At 41.4% G+C, this 22,269-nt stretch overlaps 1 protein-coding gene across 1 annotated transcript in view; it reads right to left on the minus strand.

Moving 5' to 3' along the window:
- The window catches only part of NOTCH3 (notch receptor 3), an 82,948-nt gene that overhangs the window by 26,983 nt on the left and 33,696 nt on the right, over positions 1-22,269 (minus strand). Inside the window, exons 4-9 of the mRNA XM_015830594.1 lie at positions 5,282-5,424; positions 4,753-5,088; positions 4,060-4,182; positions 3,485-3,718; positions 3,097-3,252; positions 2,702-2,887 (exon numbers count right to left, since the gene is read on the minus strand). Of these exons, the coding sequence (XP_015686080.1) occupies positions 2,702-2,887; positions 3,097-3,252; positions 3,485-3,718; positions 4,060-4,182; positions 4,753-5,088; positions 5,282-5,424 (1,178 nt within the window). The remainder of the gene's footprint in view (positions 1-2,701; positions 2,888-3,096; positions 3,253-3,484; positions 3,719-4,059; positions 4,183-4,752; positions 5,089-5,281; positions 5,425-22,269) is intronic.

A 22,269-nucleotide genomic window follows, 5' to 3' on the forward strand; every position in this document is an offset into this window, starting at 1 on the left:
TAACGACTTACCACTTAATGACTGTTTCAACTTAGGATAGATCCCTTACGAGAATTCTGATGGCAATACTCCCCTGCAGTCACATGACTGCATTCTGAACGTTTGGCAACCTGGTCACCTTTACGGCTGGTTGTGGCAAAGCGTAGCAACATGACAATTTACAACTATTTTGCTGGAAACTGGGCTTTTCAGTCTCTTTTCGCCCCCCTCCCCAAAAAAGGCATATAGGAATGCATAACAATCACAGTGTTTGCTTAACAATCATCATAAAAAGGCTGTAAAGTCAGGCCAGTCACATGGGTGCCTTGATTGATGATTCTTATGACTTATGGAAATTCAGAGACGCATATGATCATAAGTCTAGGACTATCTGTACAAAGACAGCTTTAATAGTTGTAAGAATTATTGTTCCACTGGTCAAAAACAATTTTCTTCTGAAAAGTGCAATCTTGATTATTTCTCTCTAATCCCAATATTTCAGTACATTAACACATCAACCTTATGGGCATAGCAGCCAACTGCATGTAGTACAACCTTACTGTTTCAACTGATTAATTGAGCACATTTCTAATGTAACTTATTATTATTATATCCCATCATTTTATATATATATATAATTCAAGGCAGCTAACATGACCGTTATTCCTGCCTATTTTTCCAGCAACAATCCTGGGAGGTTGAATATTCAATCTTAAATGAGATAATCTGCTAATCCAATAGGACAGGCAATATAATACAGCGGTCCTCAGTCAATTAAATCAAATCAATAAATATTTTAAATAATTCTCAGCTTTCACTTTTAATAGAGTAAATAGCAATAGATATAATCCACATAAACCGAAGCTCTTTGGGGTCCTCAATTATTTTTAATGATATAAAGCAGGCCTGAGACCAAAATGTTTGAGAATCACTGTAATAGGATATTCATTTTCAACTATGTTAGGTTTCCTGGAATGCTGGATTTTACATGAAGTAAGCAGAAGTCCTACTTATGTCCTTTTATGTAAGAAGCATTATACATAAGCTATAGCACATGCATTTATCACGGGGAAGATTACAGGTTGAACTTCTGATATATCCAGGGCTTTTTTTCTCATAGAACGCCCAGAATGGAGTTCCGGCACCTTTTTTGGATGGAACCTTGTAGGGTAGGCAAGGCAGGTTGTATGACTTGTGTGAGTTCCGGCACCTTTTTTTTTTTTTTTTAAGAAAAAAAGCACTGGATATATCTATTGAAAAAGATAAGTTAGATGATACAGAGAATATTTGTTGCTAAATGTGAGATGGAAAACTAGCTTGATCTACTTGAAGATGGCATCCTTTTTAAGGTTTCCTATTTCTTGCTATGAAAAGAAGATTGCACAGGAAAATAATACTGTTCACGTTGGGTAATTTCTGAAGCCATTTATGTAGTCTTAATAATCTAGTCCTCTCACTGTATCCTAATCCCAAAAGAAATGGCTACAGAATAGAGCAACACTGGGTGAGCAACATGCAACATTAAAACAAAGTTTACTATCCCCTTCCCCAAAGGCATTTGCAGCTAAGAAGACCTCCCCCTCCCCCAGGCCTGTACAAAAAACTAGCATTAACCAATGAGTGAGCAAGGAAGGAGAATGTTCCTCCCTATATGGGGTAATGGAAGCACAAAGAACAGCCAATTCTCATCACTCACTAGGCCAGCCTCACCATTAATATTCCAAGCACAAAGCTGCACTCCCAACTGTCTGTATGAACATTGTACAAATTTATGCAATACCTCAATCTTAAAGTTCTGCCACAATGGGAAATGGACAACTGTATAGTCATCTCTCACTTTCTTTGAAATGTGTTGTATGTATACATGCTTTGATTCTAGAGACACTTCTGAAAGACTCAACCTGCTTCTTGCCCCAATGTACAGCACAGCAATGCTATGCTAAAGAGATGGACACAGAGAGATCAATATATAGATTTTGACATTTCTAGGAAAGGTCCAACATTCATAACTCTGGCTTTTTTCATGAATGATTCTTCCTCAGTGCTTCGTCTAAGTTTATATTGGCCATCTAAATATTAAGGGATTGTGGTTTTATGATAGTAAGAAGAAATACATTCCACAATTAGCAAGAGAGACAGAAAAAAAGGTAAACTTCAAGCTAGATAGTTAAAATCATGAGGACTGCAATTCCAATATTTCTGCGTCTCTTATTTTAAGAAAAACATATGGTTAAAAACTGCAGATGTACAATGGGCAAATGACACATCGTCCTAAATTAATCCCACCTGACTCCTCTCCACCAAAAGAATAAGGATAAATCAGAATTTAAGAGCCACTTCATCTTTCAGAATTAGACACATGTGAAGTGCAAATCACAAGAATACATCATAAAGCTAGGCTCATACCAAGCAAACAACTAGATATAAAGCAGTCAAGGTATTCTTCAATTATTTTCAGAAAGTACTTTATGTATTATGCAGAGCTTCACAATAACAGTGAATCAGTTCTCTCAATTTTCTTTTTTTAAAAACAATTTGAAGCAAGGAAGTAAACTACTTAAGCTCATTCAAGGAGCCCAGCTTTCTCAGAGATTTGACTCTCTTCCTTTCCAGTCAACTGTATACTTACTCTTTTTCTTGCTTTTGAGATTATTCTCACTACCAAGGGCAGCAACTTAAGTATATATTTCACTAAATTTGGAGCCAGATTCAGGGATCCTACCTGACATGCAGATGCATGTAAACTCTCCAATACGGTCAAGGCAGGTGGCATCATTCTGGCAAGGCATGGAGAGGCATTCATTGATGTCTGTCTCACAGCGTGGGCCTGTATAACCACGTCCACACTGGCACTGGAAGGAGCCTTGGGTGTTCACACATTTGCCAAAATGCTCACACGGATTAGCTCCTGCAGGTAACAACAAAATAACAAGTGAAAATGGTTGGCCCAAAATTATACCTGTAGAGACAACTTGAGACAAAACAATTCTAAGGCATGCCAGCAGAGGTCAGTCTATCTCAGAAAACCTTTGGGCCCTCCCATTTTTTTTGAAGATACATAATTCCATTCATCAATCTTTCTTGAACATCTCTATACAAGAAAAACAAAATTCTCACCGATGGAGCATTCATCCACATCTTGATCACAGGCTCCACCAGTAAAACCTGGTGGGCAGGTGCAAATTGCACGGCCATTCATTGGGTTGGTGTCACAAATGGCATCTTCATGGCAAGGGTTACTGACACAGGCATCATCCAAGTGACAAAGGAGGCCTGAAAGAGAAAGGTCATCGCATGACAAGAAATACATATGTAAGAAATAAGAAAAGAAAAAAACCACAAAGCAAGAGGAAGCAACTTTTGCATCTTCACATTCCTCATTTCTTTCCATTTCTTTTTATTCAATGTCCATATAGTATTCCCACTGCCTTTTCACAGTTTATCTATTTATTTAATACTGATTAAAGTCTGTTGATATGATATGCATGGCAGAAGCTAACTCTACCTGTCTTGCCCATAGGACATGCACAGTAGAAGGATGCCACACGATCATGGCAAGTAGCACCATGAAAACAGACAGCTGTCTGGCAGTCATCAATGTTCTCACTACAGCTCTCCCCAGTCCAGCCATTGACACAGACACATGAATGGCCTCCATTGGTATTGAAGCAAGTGCCCCCGTTGTGGCAAGCATTGGGCTGCAGCTGGCATTCATCCACGTCCTCGGTACAGAATTGGCCTACGGTGGAGAAAAAAAGGGATACGTTTAGCTAAATGTTTTCCAAAGCAGAGTTGAATCTAAAAGCTGCAGTTCCTCTCCTGTTCCAAGTTGTGAGTTTTGTCATTGCTTTTCTTTGTTCCTAGTTCACTAAGCCAGCATAAAACCTTTAGCTGAAGGACTAAAAAATAGTCTTATCCATCAAACAGGCAGATTTCCTAACTTGATAGTTAATATTTTTATAATGCCATGGAGAAAAGAAAAAGAATATTGCTTATAACCAGATCTTAAAAGCTGCCCAGATTTTTATTAAGCGCCCTGAAATTAATCACATTCAATTTTTTTGCCCTGCTTTCCGGTACCTGTCCACTCTGGAGGACACTGGCAGTTGTAGGTGTTGACACCATCCACACAAGTGCCTCCATTCATGCACATGTGGTCTGGACAGTCATCTATGTTAATTTCACAGTTGTGTCCTTCAAAACCTGAAAGGAGGGAAGAAGATAATTTAGCCTTACGGACAATAGGAAAATTAGTGCCAGGAAAGGAAAACAAAAAAAAAGTCTAGTATTAAAATGGAATGAGCAAATTATGCATCCTTTCACGGGAGTTAATTCTATCAAGCACATACCAGAAGAATACCTGCCGGGATAGATGACATACAGTTTAAAGTCGGGTTAGGAACTGTTGGCCAAAGAGTCTCTGAGTTATGCAGTGAAAGCCCTTCCTGCATTCCTGATCATAAACTAAATCAAGGATTGGAAGCATTAGCCAAGCCTCCCACAGCGGTGTCTGCTAACTTGCCTACCCCGCCTCCCTTTAGATTGCTTCCTTCCTGCTCTGCCAAAACTCTCAATAGCTTCCCATGAGTTTCCTGACAGGAAAGCAGTGAAGTACAATTTAGCAAAAGCAAATAGTTAAGCTTGTGTTCCATGTGATACTCGTGTTCCACACAACCCAATTGCATCAGACTTATTTTTTTTATGCTGAATCTCTCTGTCCACCACGCTCTCATAGAGCAGAGGGTAAGCAACCATTTCTGGAAGTTCACTCACCGGGTAAGCAAGCACACTCATAGCTGAGATCTCCTGTCTGACGGCAAGTGCCCCCGTTGAGACACTGAGAAGGAGCACAAGGTGTAGAGATACTCTCACAGTGCTGTCCTGTATAACCAGCTTGACACTGACAGCGGAAGGAGCCGGGTGTATTAAGACAGGTGCCACCATGCTGACAAAGACCAGATACCCGACATTCATCTACATCATTCCGACAGTTGCGGCCTTGATAACCTGATGGGCATGTGCAATTATATCGGCCATTCCAGTTAGTACAGCGGCCACCATTGACACATGGTTTGCTGGCGCATGCATCAAACAGAGAGCAGTCCTGACCTAAACAGAAACGGAAATACATTGTGATCATGGAGCAACAGGTGGCTTTTCCCCAAAGAGATCTACTTCCTCGTTTATACTCAGGGCTCATTCTTCCTGGAGAGCACCCAGTTGCCATCCCAGTAGACTACTTTTCTACCAAATGTCCACAGAAGCTTTTATCTCCCTATTACATCACACTGGATATCCTCACCTCGGAAGCCCTTGGGACAGGTACATTGGTAGTGCACAGTGCCATCACGCAAGGTGCTTTCACATGAGCCCCCATTGGCACAGGGTGACTGGTGACATGGATCTTGAAACTGGCAGTGTTCTCCAATCAGACCAGGCTGGCATCTAGCATGAAAAAGAAGCTTATTAGATTTGTATCTGGCACCTATGTCCATCATACATTGGGCATATATTCTAAAGACCTACAACTAACACAGATTCACTCTAAAGTAAAGAATTCTGAAATGGTAGAGTATGAGAAATTTGTCAGAAATAGCAACAAGGGTGATATAGAAAGCAATTGTAAAAGTGGGGAGAAAAAAAAGTTGTACTTGAAGCAAAGAGCCTCCAAAAAAGAACATAGATAGCCTCAAACTTCACAAAAGAAAGGCCTACATTTAAGTTTCCACTTCCACAAGTTGCTGTGGCTATTATGATATATTCATATATTTCCATAAAGAATTAATTCAAGGAGCAATTAGGATCTCTTTTCACCAAGCCGTTATTTTTTTGTGCATAAACCACTTAAGAATTGCAAACAAGTTGGGAGCCTGCACAATAGCTTTGCTGTAAACTTTTTTTCTCCACTAAATAACACTTCTGTGAAGTCAATTTTTTCTAGCTTGCACTATCCTAGTTCACCAGTATCTGTCCACTGGATATTTTGCTAACTGCTCACACTCACCTTTGCCAAGCTGAAAATAGATATCTTAAATATTGGCCTTGCCTCAGGTTCCAGCCAACCATTTCCTCTTACTAACAAATTCCAGGCAAATCTAAGAAAAGAACTTTTCCCATCCAGGAGAAGATTTTGTCAGCAGAACTCACAGCAAAACAAAAAACCCCAGAGAAGTTGAAAACAGGGCATAGCTAAAAACAGCTCTGTATAATTGCCATATAACTTAATGTAATGCCATTGAACATTGCCAATATATTGATATATGCTTGAGATAGGGCTAAATGTAGTTTCTAAAATATGGTTGTAATGCCTGGTATCAGGAGCCATTACATTTTTTTTTTTGGTCGACTTTATAAAGCTAGACAAGTGACTGGCTAGTCAAACTAGTCAAAGAATGAAGGATTTTATAGGATTCAAGAATCCAAAGTATGGACTCCAGGAACTTTTTGAGAAAAGGCTGGATTCAAATTAAATAGAAAAAAACTTTGGAAAGATCCTTCTTGCTCCGGAGAAGAATATTGCCAATATCTGGCAGACAAAAAAGGGAGAGCTTTGCACTGACATATAAACATGGGTGAAATAGCTACTGTGTCCAGAAAGTAAGACGGCTTAAACTTGGCCTAGCTCACTAGAGAGAGAGAGCCACATAATGAAGCATTCTTCATCCAACTCTTGCAGTTTTTAAAAACCTGGTATTAGCAGAAGCCACTTCTTTCCTACAAATTGGCTCCTTCTGTTTCTCAAAACTTTCCACCAACCTAGGACCAGTAAAGTAATAGCTAACTCAGATCTGGGCATTTTACGCCCCCCCCTCCCCTCGTTATCAGGTCCACATGAGGTCAATCGGAAATTAGAAATCAAATGTAAATAAGTGTACATCATGCATGCAATACAACTGCATTACTTTGATTTTGAAGGCAACTGCTATTTTTTTTTTCAATTTACATAGGTGCATGCATATGTGCCTACACATCTTCACATTAATTAATGCATTGGTCCTACTGGTTCAGCCCTCCACAACAGTCCCTGTTTCTCATGTGGCTCCTTGGGAAAATTAATTGCCCATCTCTTATACCAGCACTAAGGAGTGCTGGTATAAGCTTTAGGCAGCCCCCTTTCCTAACCACAGTCTTTAAAACAGGCCACTCAAATCCAAAGGCCTCAGAGCCCCCTCCCAGCCGCTGCCCACAGCCTGCCATTGCCATAGCAACGCAGAAAGCCTATTTGTTTTTCTGCCCAAGCCTGAACAGCACGTCCTAGGCACTGGCCAGGCCTTGCAGTCCACAGAGGGATCCGACAAGGAATGGGAACACCAGACCAACTACAAGGCAGATCCAGCTTGTCACATGAGGCACAGGAACCACCCACCACCCTCTTGCCAAAAATGTCAAGCCACTCTGCAGAAGTTGTCGGCTGACCACGGCTTCCCAGCAGCTCAAATCTAAAGCAGATGCCATGAATCTTCTGCAAGCGAGGGCCAACAAAAAGTTTTCCCAAAGCCAAAGATAGGCCTCTGACGAGGTCCAGTTGTCATGGAAACTCAGAGGGAGAAAGATAATTGAAGCCGGTCAGCGGTGGGTGAGATCCATCTGAAGCATGGAGAACCTTTGCCTTGAAGGCTCAGAACAGCCTGTCTGAAAATCAAGAAGGCAGCTCTACAGGAATGGAAGGGAACCACAAACTCGAGCCAGGAGGGGGAAAAAGGGGCCAGAAAAAGACAGACACAACTTGCAGACAGCAACTGGCCAAAGGAAAAAGGCACTCAGGCATCCAATATCCCTGAAGCTACATCTGGAGGAAAGCTGCCATTAGCACTTTGGCACCTCTATGTATGTTTGTGTGTGGTCATTGTGCACTCAGGTGCCTGTATACCCATAACACTCAGGAAGTAAAAAAAATAAAAATGAGGAAACACTTGAGTTTACTGTATGCTTTGTAGATTTCTGAAGAGCTGTAAAATTAACTGATAGGAGCAGTTAAGATTTAAAGGCGCCCATAACACATACTTATTGTTCTTTAAGAAACCAAATCCTTTACTAACACTTGCGTATTGATGTTGGGATGTTTCAACCCAAAAGTAAATCTATTCTGCAATAACCAGAAGTGTATCCTGTTCTGGTTAAATCCACATAGTTTGACCATTCATCCGGAGAGGTATTGTAAACAAAAGATTATATGTACTGTATGTATTTTTTCAGTAAGCCTTTGTCCCCAACCTTACAAGAAGCTTTTTTTTAAACCAGTTTAGCTTCTCTTCAGTTTTCCTAAATCACAATAGCAGCTCCTTCAAGTCAACTCCCTTAGAACTCATGTCAAGATAAACTACAGTCACCAAGACCCCATCTTCTTTCCATAACTACTGGAGCCAATTTTAAACAAAGGCATAGTACTGCAAAGCTACTTCGTTCTAGTTGCTTCTAGCCCAAGTGAATAAATCCCATGAACTTTTCTTTCAAGCAACTTCCCTCTCTTTATATCTAGTCCTCACCCACTGGGTACATGAGATTGCTAAAAGTCTAAATAATAACTAACAGTCATTTTTGCAAAGAATTTTTTTGTCCACGAATAATAGACTTAACATACGAAATTGATTATTATTCTGGTAAAAAGGTAGGGCAGAAGAATGACTTTCTTCTCCTTGGAAAAATCTTCAGCCACAGGAGTTGACCTTAGTTGTATGGATTAGTCTCTGTATTACAGGCAGTCCTTGCTTACTGATTGCTTGTTTAGTTACTGTTCAAAGTTATGACAGCACTGTAAAAGTAGATTAATAGCTGCTCCTTAAACACTGCAGTTGCAGTGTCCCTGTGATCATATGATCTCTATTTGCAACCCTCATTAGCAGCTTCGAACAAGCAAAGTCAATGGGGAAGTCAGCAGGAAATCATAAGTCACAATGACATGACATCATGCTTAACGATCACTGGTGATTCATTTAACCACAGTCAGAATGGATGTTAAGTCGGGTGTTGCTTCACTTTACAACAGCATCACATAGCAACTGAGTTGCTGGTCCAATTGCAGTCAGAGAGGACTATATGTACTTATAGCCAATCAGTCTAAATCAGTATAATGACTGAATACATGAAATATCCACCCCACCCCACCCCCCAATAAAATAAAATAAAATAGAAATGTGGTGGCTATAGAACTAGACAGTCAGACATGGATGTGCTCTTTTGGGACTCTTCCATCATCGCAGGTAGTAAATTTAACTCTTGTTCTCAGTTATTGGACAATGCTGACAAGAAAGGGATGTACTAAAACAATAGCCTCTAGGCAGGCCCAGTTAAACTATAGCATCTGCAATATTGGGCAGGTAAAGGCTGTATCTGGAGATTCTTTGGTTGGGCTGTTTATTGTTGGCTTCTTAGACAATTTCTTGATTGGGGCATTGTTTACTTGATTGTTGGTCTGACGTTAATCTTGGAGTTAATCTATATCTGACGTTAATCTTGGAGTTAATCTATGCTCATCTGGGTGCTGATTGCTGGTGAAGAGGTGCTTGGGTTTTTTGTTTGATTGTCTTTTTTGCATAGTCTATAGATGTTGTTAATGTCTGTATGTCTACTGATGGTTAATCTGTCAGAATGACACGCTTCTAGATCTTCCCTGGCATTTTGGGACTTGGCTTGGTCTAGGATGGTCACATTTTCCCAAATGAAACTATGTTTAGGTCTGTCTATATACTGTAAAATTAAAGTCCTGGTGTGGCCAGTAGCTGCCTTGTGAGAGGCCAGGCTGAGCTTGTCTCGTCAGCAGCAGGAGAAAGAACATAGCAAAGATCAATTGAGATGGGAGGGTGAGAGGAACAGACTTGGCAGGGCCAACAGGATCATTGGAAAGCATGGTAGCCAAAAAGGCGATGGGGGCGGGGGAGAGATAGGTAGGGGAAAGTTGAAGAGGAGGCAGTCCCTTACCTTAACTAGGTATAGGGCTCAGAGGAACCAAGCCAGGAATAGCTTGGATCAAGGTAGCTCCTTGCCTAATTACCAGGTGGGATTCAGTTAATGACAGCAAATGGGAGGGCTAGGAGTGCCATTGCTAAGTGATGTGATTATGTGATGTCACACTTTGCGACTGCTTTGCTTGATGATGGAAATTCTGATCCCAATTACCTTCTTTAATCAAGGAGTGCTTGTGGTGGAGCAAGACACTCAAGTTTTCTTGATTCTGTATATTTCCTCTGGACTGTTCTCTAGCATCCACCTATCAATGGAGTTGAATTCCCAGGTGTGTTAGAATGTTTGCAACAGCTGCTTACCTGAATGTCTTGGGTCATCACACTGATGTCATTTATTCAGGTTTTGATCTCTGCTATGAAAAGGGGTCAAACACTTCTTTCACTGGATTCTACTCCTTTTTAGTGGCCAACCTTCCTTCCTGCTTTTTGCGTCAATTAGCAGAGGCCAGGGAATCACTAGCAACTTGTTTCTAGAGTAGGATTTAGTTTTATACTAGTATTATGTGTTTAAGTTACAGATCCCATCAAGCCCCCAAGCCTGAACACGTGTTCTGACAAAAAAAAACCTGAATGGCCTCCACTCAGCCATTATGGAACTGAAGGTTTCTCCTCTGAGAATATTTCGAAAGCCTCCTGAGAAACAAGTATACATTGGGAGCTATTGTGGCAAGTATTTGCTTTAATCTGAGAATCTTTCTCAGGAATATTAGGTAAAAATGCACATTAAATGATCTACAATGTGTAGGCATGAAATTTTCCTGGAAATTTATGTCTCTTCCATTTCTCACTCCAGGCTCTATCTCTTGAAGCCTTGAAAAAAAGTTAAAATTGTTTGTTAGTTAAGGCAGATCAAAGATTTGAAAACCTCTGGCGCATCTGTGGGTCTGCTCAAGGTTTTTGAGAAGTCTGAACAGGGTCTGCTCGCAGTGTTTCTCAACCTTGACAATTTTAAGGCATGTTGACTTCAACTCCCAGAATTCCGCAGCCAGCAATGCTGGCTGTGGAATTCTGGGAGTTGAAGTCCACATGCCTTAAAATTGTCAAGGTTGAGAAACACTGTGCTAAGGGCTCCTTTCGCATATCTATGGTAATCTTGTTCCTTTCATCTTTTCTATGCTTGTCTTCTGAGATAGGAAATGAATACGATTAGGAATAATATGTTAGGAATAATATAAACAAAAGGACTCCTAAAGGCAGAAGACTCTTCTTTAGTGGATGGGTGGTGGCGGAGGTGGTATTTTCGATGCTTCCTTTTGGGGGGGGGTGCACCCCAGATCTTCCCTTCCCTGCCGCCTAGCCTTTTGCCAGAAAACTAGTCTGCAAGGCAAAAAAGGTCCCCTTGCATGTGCTTTCTTTCTATTTGTGGAAGGGACAATGTTGTACTCAGGGCCCACTTCACCTTTTCAGCAGGGAGAGGCTGTTCAGGCATTCCTGTATTTCGTCTCCTTGGAGCGTGAAATGACAGGCAAAGCCAGAGCCAATCAGTCCCTCTGCAACGTAGGCTTCTCCTTTCCTCCTTTTTTAAAGTTTTCCCTCTTTTCCAACCATATACCAAGTTGTGGGATGGACATCCCAAGCTATGTTCCTACTCCCCAAATCACTGTGGAAGCCTTGTCCTCATGTTGCCTGGGAAGTTCCTAATTAGCAGTTGCTTCAGGAAAAAATGTTGGAAATGCTGTTTAATCACCACTTCAGAAACTTTTCTTATGTCCAGCACCTCCTTTTCCTGATGTTGGCTGGTGTCCATGATGGACTTTTGACTTGATATTATTCTATTGCAGAAGGGATCTGTAGTTATTGTCACTTTAATTGACTTCAGTGTTCTTCTGCTGTCAGCAAAACTCACTTTAATGAGGTTGGGGAGATAGATATGTCCTGTGTTGTGATGACTTGCTGCATGACCCACCAGAGATCCTCTACCTTTCGTAGCTAACATTTATCACTCTTTTTCTTCCTCTCCTTTTTCTTCTTTGTGAACGTTAAAGCCAGTAAGCGATCGTTATTCTTTTCAAGAAAAGAAAGCCAAAGACTGAAGGGGTTTCCACTGTCCTTGCCTTCTCACTAGTCATCTCTATCACTCTGTCATAATCAGAAGCTTTTACAAATCACATATATTCATTAACCATAAAGAAATCCTCAGTCGTTTTATTTGAAACTGAACTAGAAGAACACAGACTAGAAATTACTAGGAATATTTTCTTGGCTTGCTAACAAGCTGCCATATTGTTGTAAAGGTGAAAGATGCCAGCTTGAAGAGAGTTTGCATAATTCCTCACCGCCCTATAAAAAAGGAAAATAATCCTTTTAAAGGCTGGGATTAACCTCAGAATAACTATACTAATCAGTATATTTAGAGTTGGGAATTTTTAGAGCTGCACGACAGAAGCCAGGAAATAAAGATATTTCTCTTTATCACTTGATTCATTTGCTCTGTTCATTCATTATTATCTACTCTGAATTCTCTTTATTCTGTAATCTTCCCTGGGAATGCCAAATCAGTTTCTGAAGGACACAGAGAACATAGTTTTCAGAAACAAACCCTTGCTGTAGTAAAGATACATTACTACATACTGAGTGATTTAGATGAGAATATTCAATATTCATACCACACACAACCAGGCATGATATAAATACCACACACAGAACAGCCCAAAGCATACACTCTGCTAGAGAGAAATTCACTGAGGATGGGCCCCAGCACAAGACCGAAAGCTCGGAAAACTAAACCTCTGGTCCTGGTGACCGACCCACATTGGACCCTACATTATCCTAGGACAGTGATGGCGAACCTTTTAGAGACCGAGTGCCCAAACTGCAACCCAAAACCCACTTATGCATTGTTGGTACCGGGTGGGTGTGGCCCATTGCCTGGGTGTGGCCCATTGGCTTGGCGTACCCATTGGCTGGGCGTGGCTGCGGTGGTAAGGCCAGACTGGGTGGGACTAAAAAGTTCAATCAACCAATTCCAACTTTGCAAGATCTTTTTTGGAAGTTGAAATTGACTGATTGGTTGAACTTTTTTTTTTTTTTGCATACGGCGGCGGAGGCCTAAAGCAAAAAGGTTTTATAAAACTCAGCTGAAGGCTTAGGACTGGGGCGACGGTGCGCATGCCCACAGAGAGGGCTCTGAATGCCGCCTCTGGCACCCGTGCCATAGGTTCACCACCACTGTCCTAGGACGTTATATTCACCTTCATTCGTGAGAATATTCAAACTCAGTCCAGGAGCACTGGACTATAATTTACATAATCTCTAGCAAGAATAAGTGTTGTATGTTCTGGCTTGCCACATTAGTATGCCATGGCACAGCCATGTAAGCATGGGTAGTTGTGTAGATAAAAAAGTGCACCATTTCTTAAAAAAAATGGAATCAGGTGGCTGAATATGAGCATCAACGGCCCATTATGATGTGGAGAACATAATGGATCTGTAGCCTTGTGGCTCATGGTCTCCTGCTATGACCAGCAAATTCACCTAGGATCCCAGCTCTTCATCGCTGCTGTTGAAGGAGAAACAGAACCTAGACCAGGGGTAGGCAACCTTGGCTCTTTTATGACTCGTGGACTTCAACTCCCAGAATTCCTGAGCCAGCATGGCTGGCTCAGGAATTCTGGGAGTTGAAGTCCACGAGTCATAAAAGAGCCAAGGTTGCCTACCCCTGACCTAGACTGTGCCTTACCCGGAAGATGCATTCTGGTTTGTAGCTTTGATTTGTTGGCCAGAATGACTGGCAATTTGGTCTTGTTTATTTTGGAATCAAAAACAGAGAACTTTAAATGCATGGATGGAACCTTTTTACTTTAAAAAACTAACAATCAAAAAGGATTTAACCTTTCCTCCTTGTGCTGCAGTTCCAGAAAAAAATGACTTTTTGAACCTGGCATTTTCCGGGGGGGGGGGGGGAAGCTGCCACTGGCACTAATGACAAATTCCTTTCCAGAGCAAAGAGCAGCTTTAATTATTTTCACTGGTATGGGAAAGTCATTTCTTCACTTCAGAGTCACAACTCTTCCTTCCAATTGTTATTTTAAAAATGAAACTTAACGATTTGTTCAGTTTTAAAGTATCATCTAGTTTCTCTGTCCTCTGTTGGGTTTGTTCATACAGAAAGGTAATACTTTAACTGTGGTTTGTTAAAGCCAGCATAGAAGTCTGGTTTATGTATATCACTAAATCAAAAAACAGAGGCCCAGAGGAAGAACATTGGCCTGCAGCATATGGCAGACCTGCCGCAAACTACTGTCCTGCACCAACAAGCAGGGCCCTGTTAATCTAGGGAGCACTCCTCCTTGCCCCAGGGCAATATACATGCAATCTCATAACCTGTGGTGCCTTGATCCACCAAAGAGAAAAATTGTTCTTTCAGTAATAGCAGCCAAGCCCTGGCACCTTGCCCTTGCCTGCTCACCTTCAGAAAAGAGAGCCAGTTTCTGTCTCTCCTTCCAAAAGCTGTGAATCACCAAATCTGTCTGTGCACATCGCTCAGCGCTCTGTGACTCAGCCCTTATACCAGGGGTTGTGCCGACATTACTAGCAAGCCTGGAGCTTTTTGCCAAAAACTGTGGCCTGCTTGAGGGCACTGCAGGCAAATCCTACCCTCACCCATCCAAATAAGGGAAATAAAACAGCTTTTTCCATCTCAGTTTCCTGAAAAGAAATTGTGCACCAGCAAAGAGGACTTGTACTTGGTCAGCAGCACCAAAAGAACAAAGCCTGAGGTAAGAAGATAAGCCACACACACACAGCCTCCTTCCAGGGCTGCCTTTCTTGCTACAGAATCCTGGTAAATAAATATTTTTAGCCCTGGTAGTTTTTCAGGTTTCTGACCCAGTTTCTGATGCTGTTCTTTGCAAAGATCCAAACTGAAAAATCCAGTCCTCCCTCTTGCCAAAGCCATGAGTTAGACAAATGTTTCTCAAACTTGGCAATTAAGCTATGTGGGACTTTTTAACTCCCAGAAATCCCCAGCCAGCCATCATTCACAATTAAAGGAACAAGAGCTAGCTTCATTCTTAAATGTACTGAAAACAAGTAGATAATGCTTAAAATGAATCTAATGCAAGATTCCATCTAGAGCAGGGGTGTCAACCTCGCCACGTCACGTGATGTGTCGTGACGTATCGTGACTTTTTCCCCCCTTGTCGGAGCTGGGTGGGCGCAGCTTTCATGTGACGCATCCGGCCTGCGGGACGGCAGTTTGACACCCCTGATCTAGGGCATCTCTTGCACTTTGAGGAGCTACTTTGTGTATTTGTATATTTATGAGTAGAGGAAAAAGGTACCTAACTTCATTGGACGTGCAAGTTCCACATAAATGTAGAATTAATGCTGTGGGGGAAAGAAGCAATTGGGCCATTGCATATTACACAGGAAGCAAACCAGAGGATGTGCAAGTGACTCATGTTCTGTTGTTTCCAGCCAATATCCAAAACTCACCATCTTTCATAACCTCTCATTAAGCTGGAACGTCAAAAACCTTGCTTTACTGTTGCCACTGTCTCCCCCAGTTGCCCTGCAATTTTTATCTTATGGCAGCACAAAAATCTATCCTGTAAAATCTAGAGCATGAAGAAACAAGGAAGTGCCAAGTTCTGACACAATTTGAATTGCTTGCTGGGATGTTAATTCAAATAGATACTGCTCACCAAGCTAGACATGACAATATCAAACACATGTTTAATTCCACATATCTGCCCCGTTCTAGCAAAAAAAAAAAAAACAAGTGAAAAGGAATTCTTAACAGTAAAATGGTCACTGAATCACTTTTGTCCCCTTCTGATTCACAATACTGTAATCAAGTATGGGTGGCAGGCAGAGTTAATGGGGTGCATATGTGAATGAGAGGCCTGTCAAAGCAAGTTTGGTCCTGAAATGGCTTCATTTCAGTCCTGAACTTTCATGAAGTTGAAGCATAACCATGCAAAAAAATTACACAGATAACTAACCTTTTAAAGCCTTAGTGAAAAAAGGGATGCTACATTTTGAAACAGAAAGCAGTTGTTGTGCAGGAACACCCTTTCCCCGGCTTTAAATGGCATATAAATCACTCTTTTAAATTGACGGTAGGGCTAGGATCTTTGGACTGTAATGTAAATGGTATTTGTAAGAAGTTGTTTGTATCTTTAGCTGAAAAATGGTCTCTTTCGGGAACCCTAATTTAAAAAAAAAAAGTTCAAGGAAGATACCTTTCCAATAGATTAGTGATCAGACATCAAAAAGTGAGAAACACACACTTCCTCTGCTCCAGAAGCTTGCAGAGTTGTTATCACTTCAAGAACTGCCTCCTGGTATTATAAAGAAGTCCCCTTCTACAGAAGGAGAACATCAACCTCTAAATCCCCATTCTGGAATATGTAATGCTGCCAATGTTCAGAAGATTGCATCCTGAGTCTTCTCATGCTAATCTTCCCAATTCTTTTGCGGAAATAAAAAGCTAGTGAGTCCTGAATCCCAGCAGATATCAAAATCCAGACTATGAAACCAAGGAAACCACAATTCTAGGATTAGAATATGTATATTTGCATATCCAAATTGGAAAGCTTTCTACTGGCTACCCACAGTAAGACGATTCTTTCTCTCAAAATATTAAATGTTGTTTGTGTCTCAAACAGATTTAAGCAATACATATGAAGAACCCAGTGCTAAGACAGAAAATCATGTGAAGTATAATGACCCTCTGCAATCAAACTTCTTGAGTAAAAGTGGTCCGCATATTTGAGGAGAGGCTTTCATTTTACACTCAATATTTTTACACTTATAGTGTGCAAGATTCTGCAGCATCAGGCTTTAGGGTTAAAATCTAAAATATGTATTTCATCAGCATCTAACCTTTTCCACCCTATCCTTTGTAGCGAGTCTATTTCAATTCCAATATCCATCCTAGCTCATTTTTTTCCCCATCAATTTCTCCTCTCCCAGCACCAGGCATACTCTCTTTTCCTTCTTCTACACCAGGGGTAGTCAACCTTGGCTCTTTTATGACTTGTGGACTTCAACTCCCAGAATTCCTGAGCCAGCTAAGCTGGCTCAGGAATTCTGGGAATTGAAGTCCACAAGTCATAAAAGAGCCAAGGTTGACTACCCCTGTTCTACACCTTTCTTGGAAGCTTTGCCTCTCGTTTCCCACTACACTACTTGCACCAGTTATGAAGTAACTGCTACAGCCTTTCAACAAATTCCACTTCCTCATTCAAGCCACAAAGGAGGGAGGGTGGAGGAATGGAGAAACAGGCAGACCTGAAATGAAAATGACCTATTATCTTTCTCTCCCCCCAAACCAAAAAGAAGTCAAAAGGTGACCATTCCTTTCAGAGGCCTCTGTGCAGGTGTTGAGGAGGAGGTAGGAAGGAAGGGGGAGAAGGAGGAGAGGAGGAAAGTTTTTCTCTTCAATGCTGGGCACTCCCAGGCCTCCCCACTCAACCTGTCCAACAGGTTTCAGACCATACTGCATATTTTTTTTCCCTCTTTCTTGAACCCCCAGCAAAATACGTCTATCATTTCCCAAAAGCCCACTTTCTCCCCCCCCCCATCCTTCCTACCACTATTTTTCGCAACCCCTAAAAGAAATTGGCGAAATGCCATCGCAGTGCTGGTGGTAGTATTCTGTCTTTGGACTCCAGATCAAGTTTATGAGCTAGCTATTCTTTTTCATGTTGTATCAAATCCCATCCAGGGATCCAGGCCAGACTTTGTGCCTCCCAGTGATTCACCTGTTCTGGGCGTGGCAGCTTCAGGCAGATCCACCTGTCCTGGATTCCAACACAGGCAGCTGTGTGCCAAGTTAGTAACTCATCACACAAGTTCATTCACCTGCCACTAGGAGAAGCAACTGAAGAAGCAGGGTGGGTGAGAATCAAAGAGCCCTGGGCCATCCGTGCAATGAAGCCAGAAAAGCACCTTGCACCATATCACCTCAACAGGAAGCGATGTTCCTAAATTAACAATGCTGAAATGTATTGTGTCTTCTGTGCTCTAAATAGCTTTTCCTTCCCTCTCTTCTAACTTTCACAATTTAGCAGTATACCTGGGGATCCTGTTACAGGAAAGTAGAGCCAACACTGTAAGGCAATATGAAATACATTCTGAAGGGTATTCTACCATGCAATGCAGCGCCTGCCAAAATATGACCAAGATCAAATACAAGGTAACCTGGTGCCCTATCAAACCAGTCAAAAGAATAAGCATCCATATTGACAAATCCCCATAATAACAGCCTTCCAGCATGAGGAATGTGCTATTTTATAAACAAAGACAGGTCAAAACCGAAGATCCTCTATGATTTAAGAAGTAAGGTCTCCCCAAGTTTCATTTTGTATTTAAAGCTCCAAATGGGATTGGAAGTAGGATCTGCCCCATTACCCATGATATTTTATTTATTTCTCATATTTTTATGGCTGCCCATCTGACAAAAAGCAACAATGTACAACAATTTATAAAAGCAACTAATATATAAAAACAGTTGATTAAAATATTAAAAGGTCACCATTAAAAATGAAAAAACCCATTTTTTAAAAAATATACAAATCACAGGGAGAGCGTAAAAGATCAACCACAAGGGAGCCACCTAAGTATGTCTCCAGTTCCCCTGAGACCAGAGGCCTGCTCTCATGCCTTGAGGGACAATATCTTGAGGGACTCCAGAAATAGTAACTTTGGGGGTGGGATCGTGAGGAAATAATCCATCGGGTGGGTGCCACTACAGAGAAGGCCTGCCTCCTAGGACCCACCAAATCAGTGGTTGCGAACCTATGGCATGGGTCCCAGAGGCAGCACTCAGAGTCCTCTCTGCGGGCACACGCACTGTCGCCCCAGTCCTAGGCCTTCAGCTGGGTTTTATAAAACCTTTTCACTTTAGGCCTCCACCGCCGTGTACCAAAAAAAAAGGTTCAATCAATCAGTCAATTTCAACTTCTTGCAGGGGGGAAAAAAGATCTTACAAAGTTGGAATTGATTGATTCAACTTTTTAGTCCCACCCAGTCTGCTGTTACCACTGCAGCCACACCCACCCAATGGGCCACACCCACCCGGCACCCGACGATGCATAAGTGGGTTTTGGGTTGCAATTTGGGCACTTAGTCTCTAAAAGGTTTGCCATCACTGCACCAAATGATATGTAGTGTATCTTTTTTTGCTGAGGGTCTAATAGCATTTTGTGCAATTCAGAAAGTGTTAATCTCTCTAGTCTCCTGAGCTGTCTCATCGTGAATGGGGGGGGGGAGAGGAGGTAATTCCTAGGAGTGATGAGCAAAGAACTGATGAGCGAAGAACTAGAGCAGATGTTCCCAGTCTTGGCAAATTTAAGATACATGGACTTCAACTCCCAGAATTCCCAAGCCTGCATGAGGAACTGGCTGGCTGAGAAATTCTGGGAGTTCAGAAGTCCCAGAACTTTAAGTCCACATATCTTAAAAGTTGCCAAGATCAGGAACCCCTGGCCTAGTATATATACTTACCACAGAACCTCCCAATATAAAAAGGTCATCATAGCTGCCCAGCTAAAGCAAGCAGGCACCTGTATCAGCATAAACCAGTCTGGTGTAGCAATTATGGAAATGGAACAGAAACCAAGAGACTGTGAATTCTAGTCTTTCCTTAGGAGCAAAAGCCAGGTGGATTACTTATAACTGTGTGAAAAATATCAGAAGCCACTTCTTTATATCTTTGCATCTTTGTATCTTTCTCTTTTTCCCCCCCTATTTTTCCTACTTTTTCTAATTGCACTTTTAGCTTTTTCTGTAATATCTTTTGATTTTCTCTGTTTTGATTTTCTATTTCAGTTTGTATTAGTTCTTATTGTAGCTACAAAATTTGTAAATAAGGTTATTTTTTTAAAAAAGAGAAACTGATAATTTTACTAACAATGGCAAAGCACTGTTTAATATTGTGCGAGAGAAAGCAATGGGAAACAACTGCTGTGTTTTACTCAGCAAACCATGTGGATAGGCAATATGAGGTGATTGACAATACAGGTAGTCCTCGAGTTATGACCACAACTTGAGCCCAAAATTTCTGTTGCTAAGTGAAACATCTGTTAAGTGAATTTGCACTTCCATCATTTTTTTTTGCCACAATTGTTAAGTGAATCATTGCATTTGTTAAGTTAGTGATATGGTTGTTAAGTGAATCTGGATTCCCCATTAACTTTGCTTCTCGGAAGGTCGCAAAAGGTGATCACATGACCCCGGGACACTGCAGCGGTCATAAATATGAACCAGTTGCCAAGTACTTGGATTTTGATCATGTGACCATGGGGATGCTGCAATGATCATATAAGTGTGAAAAATGGTCACAAGTCACTTCTTTCAGTGCCACTGTAACTTTTAATGGTCACTAAATGAATTGTTGTTAAGTCGAGGACTACCTGTATAGTGATGGATGATGGGCCTCTCAGCTCAGGTAACATTCAATATGCTACTGAGGAATTGCTGAGGATCTTTTGGAGTATTAATGGTATTTATGATGTAGCAACATTAAAGCCTTTGGGAGACTGATGTTGCCATGCAGGAAAAGAAAATCCAAAGCCACAAAGACAAAAACATAGAAAGAATAAGTAATTTTCTTTTCCTGCATGGCAACATCAGCCTCCCAAAGGCTTTAATGTTGCTACATCATAAATACCATTAATGCAGTATGAGCATGGGGAAGCTCAACATAGTGAAAGATTAAATAAACTGACTGCAGAACGACATCTTAAGCATCAATAAATTGAAATGGACTGGAATTGGCTGCTTTTAATTCAGGAGATCATACTGTTCACTCTGCATTACACGATCAACAAATAGGACAATGTTGTTTTCACAGCCAGGAACGATATGACAAAGACAGTGCTTGGGTACAATAAAGTCAATAACTGACTTCAGTTGGACTTTATAGATAATCTTTAATTATGATAGTTATCCAAGTCTATTCATCAATCATCGATGCAGAAGAGGAAGCTGTCAGGTTTTATGGTCAAGTTTTAAAATGAAATCAACAGAACATGCCAGTTGTGTTGCCTGTGACTGGAAACTGCCAAAGTTAAAAAACATAGTTTGATTGTATAGGCTAGAGTTCCCCAATGTTTCCGGCTTTGCAGACCGGCGGGGAGAGGGGATGATTTGCACAAGCAGCTGGCAAGCGCGCGCAGCTCCATTTGCGCGTGTGGCATACACGCGTGCCTGCTGCTCACACAAATGGAGCACACGCACCCCCACTGCAAGTGCAAGTAAGGATGTTTGGCGGCTGTTTCCACGGCCCGGCTGCAAACCCCTCACAGCCCACTAGTAGGCTGCAACCCACAGGTTGGGGACCCCTGGTATAGGCTAGGTTATCAATTTCTGCAAATCCAATGATTTCTTCATTGCTAACACAGTCTTCAAGCAGCCAGAACATTGCCTCTTTACATGGACATCGCCAGATGGAGTTGAAGAAACCAAATTGGTACAAGGGGGCAGAAGAGCTCATTTACAAAACAGACATGAACAGAGACTGCAGAATAGACTGCAAATCGGTTAAATGCAAATTCCAAGTCAAATGTAAGCAGAAAAAAGCCAACCACTATCTGCAAAATGATTGATCATTTACAAGGAAACACTGTAAATGTTTCATTTACATTGCATTTTTTGACCAGGTGACAAAATTAGTAGACCAGAGGAATGCTGTGGATATAATGTATTTAGACTTCAGTAATGCCTTTGATAAAGTAAACCACAACCTATTACTTGATAAGATAGAAAAATGTGTGTTAGACAGCATCACCACCAAATGGATTTGTAGCTGGCTGACCGGACGTACTCAGAGTGTGGTCCTCGATGGAGCTGCATCTACATGGAGGGAAGTGTGTAGTGGGGTGCCCCAGAGCTCTGTTTTGGGCCCGGTGCTCTTTATCAATGATTTGGATGAGGGGATAGATGGGGAACTCCTCAAATTTGCAGACAACACCATGTTGGCAGGAGTAGCCAATACTCCAGAAAACAGGCTTAAGATACAGAAGGATTTTGACAGACTTGAACATTGAGCGCTACCTAACAAAATGAAATTCAATGGTGAAAAAAGCAAAGTTCTACATTTAGGCAAGAAAAACCAAATGCACAGATATAGTATAGGGGGTACCTTGCTCAATAGTAGTAACTGTGAGAGGGACCTCAGAGTCCTAGTGGACAATCACCTAAATATGAGCCAGCAGTGTGCTGCAGCTGCCAAAAAGGCCAACACAGTGCTAGGCTGCATTAACAGAGGAATAGAATCAAGATCACATGAAGTGTTAATACCAATTTACAATGCCTTGGTAAGGCCACACTTGCATCCAGTTTTGGTCACCGCGATGTAAAAAAGTTGTTGAGACTCTAG

This window comes from Protobothrops mucrosquamatus, unplaced genomic scaffold (genome assembly GCF_001527695.2).
Source record: "Protobothrops mucrosquamatus isolate PMUCROS unplaced genomic scaffold, P.Mucros_1.0 scaffold_247, whole genome shotgun sequence".
In the NCBI taxonomy this organism is placed as follows: Eukaryota; Metazoa; Chordata; class Lepidosauria; order Squamata; family Viperidae; genus Protobothrops; species Protobothrops mucrosquamatus.